Source organism: Ruditapes philippinarum, unplaced genomic scaffold (assembly GCF_026571515.1).
Source record: "Ruditapes philippinarum isolate M1 unplaced genomic scaffold, ASM2657151v2 ctg1955_1_1_1_1, whole genome shotgun sequence".
NCBI classification, from domain to species: domain Eukaryota; kingdom Metazoa; phylum Mollusca; class Bivalvia; order Venerida; family Veneridae; genus Ruditapes; species Ruditapes philippinarum.
The window spans coordinates 221,853-234,431 of NW_026863477.1; the positions used below are offsets into that span (position 1 = coordinate 221,853).

The 12,579-nt window shown below is 33.4% G+C and overlaps 1 protein-coding gene across 1 annotated transcript in view; it reads left to right on the forward strand.

The window, feature by feature from the left end:
- Positions 1-562: 562 nt before the first annotated feature.
- LOC132722177 (plastin-3-like) overlaps positions 563-12,579 on the forward strand; it is a 33,998-nt gene continuing 21,981 nt past the window's right edge. The window contains exon 1 of the mRNA XM_060706625.1: positions 563-722. Coding sequence (XP_060562608.1) covers positions 654-722 — 69 coding nt within the window. The 5' untranslated portion in view covers positions 563-653. The remainder of the gene's footprint in view (positions 723-12,579) is intronic.

Below are 12,579 nucleotides of genomic sequence, written 5' to 3' on the forward strand. Positions count from 1 at the left end.
TGAAATGCCAGAATTAGAAATATATAGGCTATATTTTTTTTTTAAAGACTTATGTGCCATTTGATGTAGGTCTGGACCAACTCATTTCCTGACTTGGGTATTTTCCTGATTAATGATTTTAATTGTGAAAAAATGCCCTAAATTGGGCCAGTTAAATACCACAAAAATATGATTTATAAATTATTTGTGGGTATGTATCCTAGTTATCTCATGCATATCTCTCCATTTTAAGTGCCCCAGTTGATCTTTGTATAAAATTTGCATTGGGTGTTGGGCCTCAGCAAAGCTTCTTTAAAGAACAAAATGCACATCTTATTAACATACTACCTGATCTTATTAAGTATACACTTTCATGAAATATATTAAAATATACACTAAATGAATGTCTCGGGGTAATTAAACCAAAAAAACACTTTTTTATGCTATAACTATAGTAATTATTCATTAATTGACTCATTACTGATTCATTATTAACACTTTAAGTTATCTATTTCCCTATCATAGTAAACGCTTCCATATATGGATTGTGTTGACAGCTGTTACGTCACGCGCACCTGCTGATATATCGCGACTTTGACAATTTGGTAAAATTTACACATAAGTCACGTGACAGTCCCACCCTTGAGCTAGATTACTTCAGTATAGTATCGAAAATGGCAGGGAGATCTTCTGTGTGTTTAGAGCAGGAACAAATTGAAGATTTGAGGTCGGCATTCGAAAGTGTAAGTGCATTTTATTTTGAATTAATCTGTATTTTCGTTTAAAATTATAATAGTCGGCGTTTCAAAAATCTTCAAAGGATTTCGCACCGGTTTAGGTATGGCCGCCATTTTGGATTAGTTGAATTAACGAATGCTATTTGGCGACCTTACCTATGATAAAATTAATGAATGATTTTGAAAAACTGGAACAGATATTGAAAGAATGTTGCTTGAAATTGTAAATAATGTGCTGTTTATTGCCGATCCTTTTTTAATTAGCAATTTTAACACGACTTGAAATTAGTGAAACACCTGCCGATCAGATATCCAGGAAATGAAGTTTATTACCTCAGATAACAAGTAAATCAGATAATGTCATCTAATAAGGTTATATTGTATGGATCTGTATAGGTTTACTTATGATAATTTAATGTTTTTTATTTCTGAGTCTCTCTTATTTTGAACTTGCACAGATGTTTTTATAACGGCTTCCAAATTAAAATAAACTTTAAACTAGACAATTAGACTTTATCTAGACTTCAGATAAATACATGCTACATATCTTTAAATTCATAAGCTTATCGCTTTTTTATCTGTGATCTTAGATATGGTATTTATAATTTGTCTTTCTTGCATTTATTATGCATAAGATATAGATGTTTGCACGATTAGGGTTAATATTATGGAAAGCTTTTTTAGTTAAATAATTATGTTCCTTAAGCTAAAACTTCCCATATCAGTGAGAATCTCATTTAGCCATTAGTGCTGTTTCCTTAGGCAGTAACATGACAGGAAGCAAAATAATATTGATGTGTTTTAATACTGGTGAAATGAGTTAAACACATGTAGGGTGATGATCTAGTTTAATTTGAGCACCTCTTAGTCCAACTAATTGTACTGCGCCACAAGATATTGTGCTATTTTCGTGTCTGGGTGAATATCTCAGAAAAGGCGAGATTCTACCCCAGAACGAAAATATCTCAGAATCAGTATATTTTGACTAGAGCACCAGTCTTTGAGATTGTAGAGTAAGTTGGTGTAATGGATTTACACAATAAATGAATAATCACATGATAGGAGGCAGAATGATATGTCCAAGTTAATGATAAAATGAGTAAATGGCTCAAAGAAAACTTCTTGTCAATTTTGATAAAACATTCTGTCAGATTTTAATTTAATGTCTTGTTTAGGCAATATGCAAAAAGAATCTTTTATTTCCTTCTATAATAAAGAGCAGAACATACCACTATATGCATGTATGTAATCATTTTTTGTACGGAATTGAAATTTACTGTAGATATATTTGAAAATAAATGAACATAGGAGATACAATACAATTTACAGTCATAATAGGATTACATACATATAAAATATAAAAATGATTAAGTAAAATTTGAATGTATATTTTGTCCAGAAATGCCAAATCTTTTACAAAAACTGAAAGTACAAAGAAAAGACTGCTGGATTTTAATATTACTTGTACATGTGTATGCACATTACCAGAGTTATTATAAAGCATTGCCACTATTGCCTATTAACTTAAATGTATGTACACATAATAACAATTAAATGTATGTACACATAATAACAATTCAAGGACATTAACATGTGTTTGAAACTCCTAATTATGAAAATAAATGAGACCAATCAAAATAAAGCAATTAGGAACCTATTCTGTATTGTAATTACAAACAATTAACCCATTTCCTTATTTGGTGAATAACTTTCAATTGTGAAGTGACCAGTGTTTAATTATGTACGTCCTGTTTGGTTAATTTATCTAGCAAATTCAGTCCTTCCCCTGTCATTATGTCAAAGAGCTATTCTGATTAATATCAGTGTTATGATCACTTATCGTAAAATGCCCCTCAAATGTCGATAAATTATACCATACGTCCATATCTTATGACCAATGTGCTTGTTTTTTATGCATGTTTAATGCAGATTTGTATTTTGCAGGTCTTTCAGTTAGATAATATGATATCACATATTATATTTCAGACTAAATAGTGTTAAGGTTTATTGTTGATGTAAGGTAATTTGATATAAGATTGAAAATGACTGTCCCTGTTTGGTAGGCATATAATATTATTATAATTTGTATGAAGTGAAACAAGTAGGATGTTTTCCAATAATTGTTTTGGTTATAAATTGACCTTTCTCATTTTAATTTATTTTCACATGATTTAATATAGGTGATATTTAAGGTCAGATTAAAGGATCAGTCCAAATACTACTGTCACAGTTAGATAATAACTTTGATATGTTATGGAGATATTGATCCCTATGTTATTGTACTTTTATCAATGAAATGCTTTGACATCACAGTAAACAGGTATTGTCTGTTTATGACAAGTGCATAAGGTGTGAAAACTGACTAAAATATTAGCTATAGATCAGAGGTATTTTTGTATTAGTTATTTAGTACAATTGTAATGAGAAAGGCTTTATTATTTTGATATTTGTGCCTTCAATAAGCTCAGATTAAGGTGTCTTTTTTATTTCCACAAGTAATAATTGATTAATAATAAGACTGGTTAGCATTACAATGTACTTGCACTTACTTGCCTTAAGTCACCAGCTATAAAACCTGTATTTTTTGTGTCCTTTTTTGACATCAAATATAATTTATAATTATAATTCATAATTATTATAATAATCAAATAAAATGACTATGTCCATAATATTTTGCTCAGTGAATGTGATAAAACTCTCAGTATGAATACATTTGTTTATAGGGCTTTCCATATTTCTAACATTTTAATCTTTCATACCCTTACCTTGCTGTTGGCAACTGGATAGAACTATGCGACCTGTGCAGACGAAGGCCAGCTGGCAGATTAGTGCTGTCTGATCATGGTCTGCACTGTTTGCTATTTAGTTAGCACATCTTTTGTTGAAATTTTAAATTTTTCCAAAAACTGATGAACAGTTTTGTCCAGATTGAAAAATGGAATTTACTCAGTGTAAGATGATGGGAATCTGATGCACAGTTATGTATTGCTCAGAAGGTGGGTCTTTCAATAGATACTCAGGATTTTAATGTATAAACTGTATTGTGTGGTTAAGTTTTACTTTGAAACTCGAAAATTTGGCACTCGTGTATAAGAATCAACTTTTACATAGATAGTTAGAATTGTTAACAAGGGTCAGGAACCTGAAGGGACTTGAGGTTTGGTTTTGATTTTATTTAATCAGGGGTCAAAAACCTTTTCAATGAGTGTTTTTCTAGAAAAAAAAGGTCCATTGACCGATATTTGGTTATGACAGGGAAAAAATGATAATCCTATGTGGTTAACAACAATACGAAAAATATAGAAAGTGAAGTGTCAATGGTACAACAAGTCAAGAGTATGACTGAAGGGTAATATAAAAGTACTTTATAAAACATTAACATGTTAAGTAGTTTTATACTTTGATATGACCACATAATCCACTCTACACAAGTACTGTGCAGTGTCTACATTGTCTTAAGCAGGAAATGCAATATTAAGAAATTAGATGCACATCTTAATTTCTTGTACTAAGCTGTAATTAGTCAGTGGTGTTACTCATGCATTTAACATAAACCCTTGCTACACTTAATATCCTAAGATTACAAGTCTATCTTTTAATTAATAGGACAGACAAAGCCATTCATCATTTTTAGGGAAAATTTTGAAATCTGTACTGACTGAATAGCGAACAGTGCAGACCATGATAAGATGGCACAGATATGCCAGCTGATCTTGGTTGGTCTGCACTGGTCGCATTGGTAGATTCACTCATTCCAGCAGGCCTGGGGATGTACATACAAAATGATTTTTTTGACAATGATTCATTGTTTATGCAGTATGCCCCTGTTATAATCCCCCAGCAATGTTTATGATTTACAATCAGTGATAGTAACATTCTGTCAATTGTTTCAGAGCTAGGTCAGTTTAAACGTATATTTATTTAACTGTTGCAAGCAAGGTCTTAACTTGAATATTTTTTTCATCACCTTTGCCCTGTACCGGTGTCATAAACAATCATTAGTCCCCAAGTAGGGCTGGAACCCATGATCTCTGGGTTGAGATGCAGACACCTTAACCACTAGGTCACAGCTCCTCTTAAGTCTACAGAACATTATGACATTTGTGCAGTCTGACCAGGCTCTATACTGATTAAAAAATGGCTGCTTAATTTGAATATTTTTTATATTCTTTAACCCTTACTGAAATCCCTTGTAAAAACAATGAATAAATACAAGTTCAAAGCAGGTACTGTCTGTGATAAACATTGTGCCTTTATAAGGATTTAATATTTTTTCATGATATACAAAGTATATAATTTTTTTTTTTTTGAGATGGCATGCTTGTTTATTTCCATTAAGGAAGAGCTCAAATAAGATTTAAACAGGAAGTTTATAAGAAAACTGGAACTTGGATAAATAATTTATATAAAATTATTTAACTCCGGAAATAAAATCTTTTATTATAATGTTTAGTAAAACTAAATGAAAACCACAAATACACATGTGCATGCTTAGGTTTGCATCATTTCTTTTCTAGAGTGTCTACAATATAAAAATCAGCAAAAACAATGTTATATTTTCCTTCTAGAGACTGAATACTTCACTTCAGTTAGCTGTAAACCTCTAGATGAGTTTACATACATGTATTTACAATAATAATCAACCTCAAGGAAACTGAACTACAAGTTTTAAAGAAATGTGTGAACATTCACAAATCATTAATTTCCATGTCTTATGCACAATATTACTTAATTTGTTATTTCTGATATTGTTAATCTAAATTTTGTTAAAACCTGCAAAAAAAAACAAACCAAACAAAATATCATAAATCTGCCTTAATGCAGAGTAAGGGGCTGTTCCTACACATTCTGATAATTATGTAAATAAAAGGGAATTTCTGTGAATAAAAAAGAACGAAATAGGCCAGCTGAAATTACTGTATTTGTACATTTGACAGGACTGGTGTTTTCCCAATCTGAACTTGTACTATAAAGTTTTAAAATAAGAAAGTATGAATACCATTTTGGAGACCCGCAAAAGGAGAAAGTTTCACTTTCATGGGAATCATCCGTGTCGGTGCATGTGCGACAGTTTGTTACGTGATTAGTCTTTATTCAGCCTGGTTTTGTTTGGCCAAATGTTGAACTGTAAATATTGAAATATTACTTTGTCCATTTTGTATGTGTGGGTAAAGTTTGTGCTGAGGACACAGTTTGTTTACATTAAGATAATAGGATAATGGTGTCCCTATTGTGCTGGACTAATAATTGTCATGAAAGTTGTTGTGTTATAATAGCCAGCCAATTTGATAGGGTTATATTTATGTCGTAAATTGTACAATTATTAGGTTGTAAAACTAAATTCAATGATAGTTGTTTGTAAATTCGATGACAGAAATCATGATGGTTTTGGGTTAATTTGCAAATTGCCACCTTTAGGTATATTACTATTATTGATGTGTATTCAAGAAAAGTTGCTCAAACATTTTGTTCTGGGGACATCTAAAATGAAAGTGAATAAGCCTCGTAATAAAGATAAAAAAAAATAACCAAGTTGAATACATGTACATTATCTTGTATGAGAGGCCCATAGATATTTCAGGTTTAAAGAATGGAAGTAAAAGTAACAAAGGGTATAGTTAAGACTAAGAATTATTGCATATTCTGTACAGAAACAGAAGGTTCTTGACTTAAATGAACATTGTAACACATATTTATGAAATTATGAAAATGGAATTTGCTATATATCAAGATCTACGTATCATTTGTCAGAGTGACTGTTTTAGTGTATTATTATTTACATAAACCCAGCTTTCCATCGTTTAACATCATTTTACTGAACCATCAAATTTGTGAGATAGTAAAACACAATAAATCTTTTGAAATAGAACTGCATATTTATTTTTTGACCTTATACTTTGGTATATCAGATTTCTCGTTTAGCTGAAATACAGGTTTACCAAATAAATACAGGGAAGAAATAGTTTACTGATGTTTAGATCTATTTGTATAGCTTGTTTTAGTGTTTGCACTTTATGTCGAGATTTGGCTAGGCTCGACCTGCTACTTGTAGGTGACACAAGTTTTACGACCGAGGGCAATATTTATATACGAAAAATGAATGAATCGTTCATCCAAGGCAATGTTTTTACGACTGCTCTTATGTTAAACATAGCATTATTTACCTATGAAAGTATAATAAGATGTAAATTGATTAGTTGAACGAATGTATGAGGCATACTCATTGTGTATCATGTGATCGGATCATGTGACATATGTTTTTTTAGAGGGTGCAGCTGTTGCAGAATGGCTCATTTTTAAGAATAATGCAGAAATGGAAAGGTCTTGATGCAATCGAATTTGTTAAGTCATGTGTAAAGTTGTTCATATGTCAATATTTAGGATTTTATAGCATCAGCTTCAAACAGTTAAAATACATATGTTATATATTATGATTATGATCTTTTGGTGGATGATCTTTTGGTGGATGAAAATGAAATAGAAGTATATTAAAGCTTTGAGAGCTAAATATGACAGTGCTAGTATATAATAACCCATAAAAACAATTGCATGGAATTTATTGAAAACCATTAAACTTTATAATAGAAAACCATAACTATGGTATTGACCCAAACAACTGGGTTTAGGCTTCGGAGACCTTGTAATGCCACTGATCTTAAAATTAAAGATTTGCATTTGTTGGACAGTTGATTCATCATTCTACAATGGTACCACAGTCCAAGTCTGAAAAAAAAAAACTGAGTGGCTTCTGAAGTACTCCTGCACCAGGTCAGAGTCCGAAACCAATAAAAACATAATTCAATGCATACTTTAAAAAAAAATTTTTTTTATAAACTTCTACTCAAGTACAGGCATTATTTACCTGTATGCATCAAGGAAACAACTTGGTTGTGTCTTGCTGAATGTTTCAGTTTCTATAGTGTGTCAAATTTTGGAGGATGTGGTATGTGGGTTTTAGCATCGGGAAGGTTTAATTGTTAAGATACAGGATTTTAAATACAGAAGCAGGAAGTAGAAAGATGGATGATGTTTTAATTGAAACTTCAACATGTACGAGCAGTATAATAGCTCTAAAGATTTTGGTGATAAGCTTCATTATTATAACACGTAGCCTGCTAGATGCGACTGAATTTACCCGTACAACAAGTGGGCCACACCAAGGTCTGTCAGGCTGTCTGTTCATGGTTTGCATTATTAGCTAGTATTCAATCAGCTGGTTTTGAAAATTTCAGAAATCCCCTAACAATGATGTTAATTCAAGATAGGTTTAGATCGAAAGATGAAAAGTTGATATAATATATCTAGTGTGTTATTTAGGGTTAAAATGCACAAGATACACAAGTCTGTCTCTTTTTGCAGCTCATAAAAGGTTTAGTGTATAATTATGCCCCCATTTCGAAGAAAAGGGGGTATATTGCTTTGCACTTGTCGGTCCGTCGGTCCGTAGACCAAATGGTTTCCGAGTGATAACTAAAGAACCCTTAGGCCTAGGAACTTCAAACTTGGTATGGTGATTGGTCATGACAAGTAGATGACCCCTATTGATTTTGGGGTCAAGGGGTCAAAGGTCAAGGTCACATTGACCTTGTAAGCAAAAACGGTTTCCGATCAATAACTAAAGAACCTTAAGGCCTAGGAACTTCAAACTTGGTATGGTGATTTGTCATGATCAGTAGATGACCCCTATTGATTTTTGGGTCAAGGGGTCAAAGGTCAAGGTCACATTGACCTTGTAAGCAAAAACAGTTTCCGATCAATAAGTAAAGAACCTTAAGGCCTAGGAACTTCAAACTTGGTATGGTGATTGGTCATGATCAGTAGATGACCCCTATTGATTTTGGGGTCAAGGGGTCAAAGGTCAAGGTCACATTGACCTCTTGGGTAAAAACGGTTTCCGATCAATAGCAAAAGAACCCTTAGGCCTAGGAACTTCAAACTTGGTATGGTGATTGGTTATGACCAGCAGATGACCCCTATTGATTTTGGGGTTAAGTGGTCAAAGGTCAAGGTCACATTGACCTTGTAGGTAAAAACGGTTTCCGATCAATAACGAAAGAACCCTTAGACCTAGGGACTTCAAACTTGATATGGTGATTGGTCATGATCAGTAGATGACCCCTATTGATTTTGGGGTTAAGGGGTCAAAGGTCAAGGTCACATTGACCTCTTAGGTAAAAACAGTTTCCGATCAATAACTAAAGAACCCTTAGGCCTAGGAACTTCAAACTTGGTATGGTGATTGGTCATGATCAGTAGATGACCCCTATTCATTTTGGGGTCAAGGGGTCAAAGATCAAGGTCACATTGACCTCTTAGGTAAAAACAGTCCGATCAATAAGTAAAGAACCCTTAGGCCTAGGAACTTCAAACTTGGTATGGTGATTGTCATGACCAGCAGATGACCCCTATTGATTTTGGGGTTAAGGGGTCAAAGGGCAAGGTCACATTGACCTTGTAGGTAAAAATGCTTTCAGATCAATAACTTAAGAACCCTTAGGCCTAGGAACTTCAAACTTGGTATGGTGATTGGTCATGACCAGCAGATGACCTTTTGTTTTCAGGGTCAAGGGGTCAAAGGTCATATAACATTGACCTTGTAGGTAAAAACGGTTTCAGATCAATTAACTAAAAACGCTTAGGCCTAGGAATTTCAAACTTGGCATGGTGATTAGTCATGACCAGCAAATGACCCCTATTGATTTTGGGTCAAGGGGTCAAAGGTCAAGGTCACATCGACCTTGTAAGTAAAAACGGTTTCTGATCAATAACTTAAGAACGCTTAGGCCTAGGAACTTCAGACTTGGTATTGTGATTTTTCATGACCAGCAGATTACCCCTTTTGAATTTGGGATCAAGGGGTCAAAGGTCAAGGTCTCATTGACCTTGTAAATAAAAACGGTTTCTGATCAATAACTAAAGAACGCTTCGGCCTAGGAACTTCAAACTTGGCATAGTGATTGGTCATGATCAGCAGATGACCCCTATTGATTTTGGGGTCAAAGGTCAAGGTCACATTGACCTTGTATGTTAAAACGGTTTCGGATCAATAATAAAAGAACCCTTAGGCCTAGGAACTTCAAACTTGGCATGGTGATTAGTAATGACCAGCAAATGACCCCTATTGATTTTGGGGTCAAGGGGTCAAAGGTCAAGGTCACATTGACCTTGTAAGTAAAAACGGTTTCTGATCAATTAACTAAAAACGCTTAGGCCTAGGAACTTCAAACTTTGTATGATGATTGGTCTTGACCAGCAGATGACCCCTATTGAGTTTTGGGTCAAGGGGTCAAAAGTCAAGGTCATGACCAGTAGATACTTGATAACCCTTATTAATTGTTTGATCACTGGGTCAGAAGTCATGCATAATTACCTTATCACATGAATAATTGGCTGCTGATAGGGGGCATACATGTTTTACAAACATATCTTGTTTAGTTAAATTTAACGATGCGATATGCACTTTTATAATTGACTTGCTTAATCGTAGGTAAAATTGTAAATTATCATGGTACAAAAACAGGTTTTTCTAAAGTCCTGGATGTTGCATAGTCTGTTGCTATTTACGGATATTTACTTTTGAAATAAATCATGTGTAATTGTTGTATATTGATCAGAAAATTGGTTTTTAGTCCCAATATGTTATATAGACTATGTCTAGACTGTTGCTACAAAATATATTATGATTATAGTTGTTGTTTTTTTTTTTTTTTGGGGGGGGGGGGGGGGGGGGGGGGGGGGGGGGGGGGGGTTGATGATGTTTATAACAAATATTTCTCATTGTGTACTTGCTAGGTGGCATTTTGAACTTTAAAGTCAATTTTTGTTTGTTATCAATATATTTTCATTTTTGTAAGGTGTTCCTTACACTGAGCTCGTGTCAATTTAGAGATTTAAATTACAGGAAGCCATCGATTAAAACCAATTACTACGTTGGTGATCAAACTTTATACATTAATGGGACAAGATAATTGTTTTGAAATTCATTGATTTATATTGATTTATATTAATCATTAAAATATGTAATTGATTATCAAAAACGATTGATCAGTGTCGACTGTGTTGTGCCCTTTGACCTTGTAACAATTTTTTTCTATTGACTGATAATGTTTGGTATGTAGACAGCCCTAGGCGATATGTAATGATCAGTTCACAGGTTCAATGCGTTACCTTTTTGACGGCTGTTTTCAGACAGTTATTTTTAATGGCTGTGTTATATAATAAGAAATCCTTGTCAATACAAAGGATGACATTATGATGATCGGAGTCCAGTTAAGCTGTCATTCAGAAAAGACTAATAAAACTTGATACTCAGTTCTTGTTCTCGATATTCGGTTTTTCGGGAAAGGAATGACATAATGGTTATAATTACCAAACTGAATTGATAATATACCAGTTGACAATTATAAATATAGCCTTGCTCATAACATAAAGTACATTATTGAGAATTAAGTGCAGTCCTATCATGTTTTAAGCCTTTTCCTAGTCAAAATATATTGACGTGCCAAAGCTTGATTCTGAGATATTTTCGTTCTGGGGCAGAATCTCAGGCGAGATATTGCCCAGACACGAAAATAGCACAATATCTCGTCGCGCAGTACAATTAGTTGGACTAGCCTTTTCCCTGCTGTGATTCAGGAATTTTCCTTGACAAATACTAGATATTCCACACTAGATGATGTTAAATTTTCATTAGAAAAAATCCAGTATTTTAGCTGCCAATATGGTCTCTGGTCATAAACATTGCATGGATGTGCGATTCTAAGGGTATTTTTCAATATTTGATGCACATTTCATTTGTAACGGTGTTTCCAACGCCTTGGGTTTTGCAAAAGAAAGCACTTAAACAAACCTTTGTCTTCCCTCTGTCCCAGCACTTCCTGAATCAGTGCTAGGGTTTAAATTTGCTTTGTTGCGAAAATTGCAAGTTACAGTATTTCCAACTCTCAGTTAAGTGGTCATGTATGTAGTAGGAATTTTACTATCTGTCTTGAAAAAAAAAATGCAGAAAACATCAATTACTGATCATTTACTATCAAGTTAATATCTAAGGATTTTTTTTACCCCACCCTTTAAAGTTTTAGAGTGGCCTGACATGATGTACTGTGTCCTATCAGACACTTGTCTAACTTGGTGAAACCATTGTCGGTTTAATGTATGTTATCTTAGACAGCTCAACAACTTACTATCCTCAATATTGTTGCCTTTGTTAACCTTGAAAATTGTTATCAGCTTATTGTTGAAAGGTAAAGATTATCTTCTGTCCCTAGATATTACATAGATTACACTGGTAATGTAGAAATCTTAAATTATCTCGACTTTTGAAACAACTTAAGAAACGACCTCTTGAAATGCGGACTATAATGTAAAAGAAAAGCACTACAACGAAGAATGTACGTGTAAATGTTTCAACCATGCACGTAAATGCCCGATGATTTAATCACAGGAATAAAACAGTAGTGTAACCACAACAGGATATTATAAGGTCTAAACCACATTTCGCCGCTTTTTCTATAAGATGTACGCCACAATGCATAAGTCATAGAAGAAACTGACTCACAAGAGGAAAGTTATTATCATGATCTTTTTCTTCATCATGATTAATCAACATGATCTCCAAGACTTGAGTGTTATACCCTCACCATTTTTGAACCTCCACCACTTTTTGGACCCACCATTTTAAATGACCTCAAATCCACTTTATTTGATTCGGGGAAGAATATTTTATTATATTTCGACCTAAGACCCTAACTCCTTTAACTTTCGACCATGTCATAATAGATTTACTTAGTAATTAAAAATATTTGGGAATTTCCAAGTTATTATAAAGCAAACTTTTACAGTTGCAACTTTGCAAATAAACACA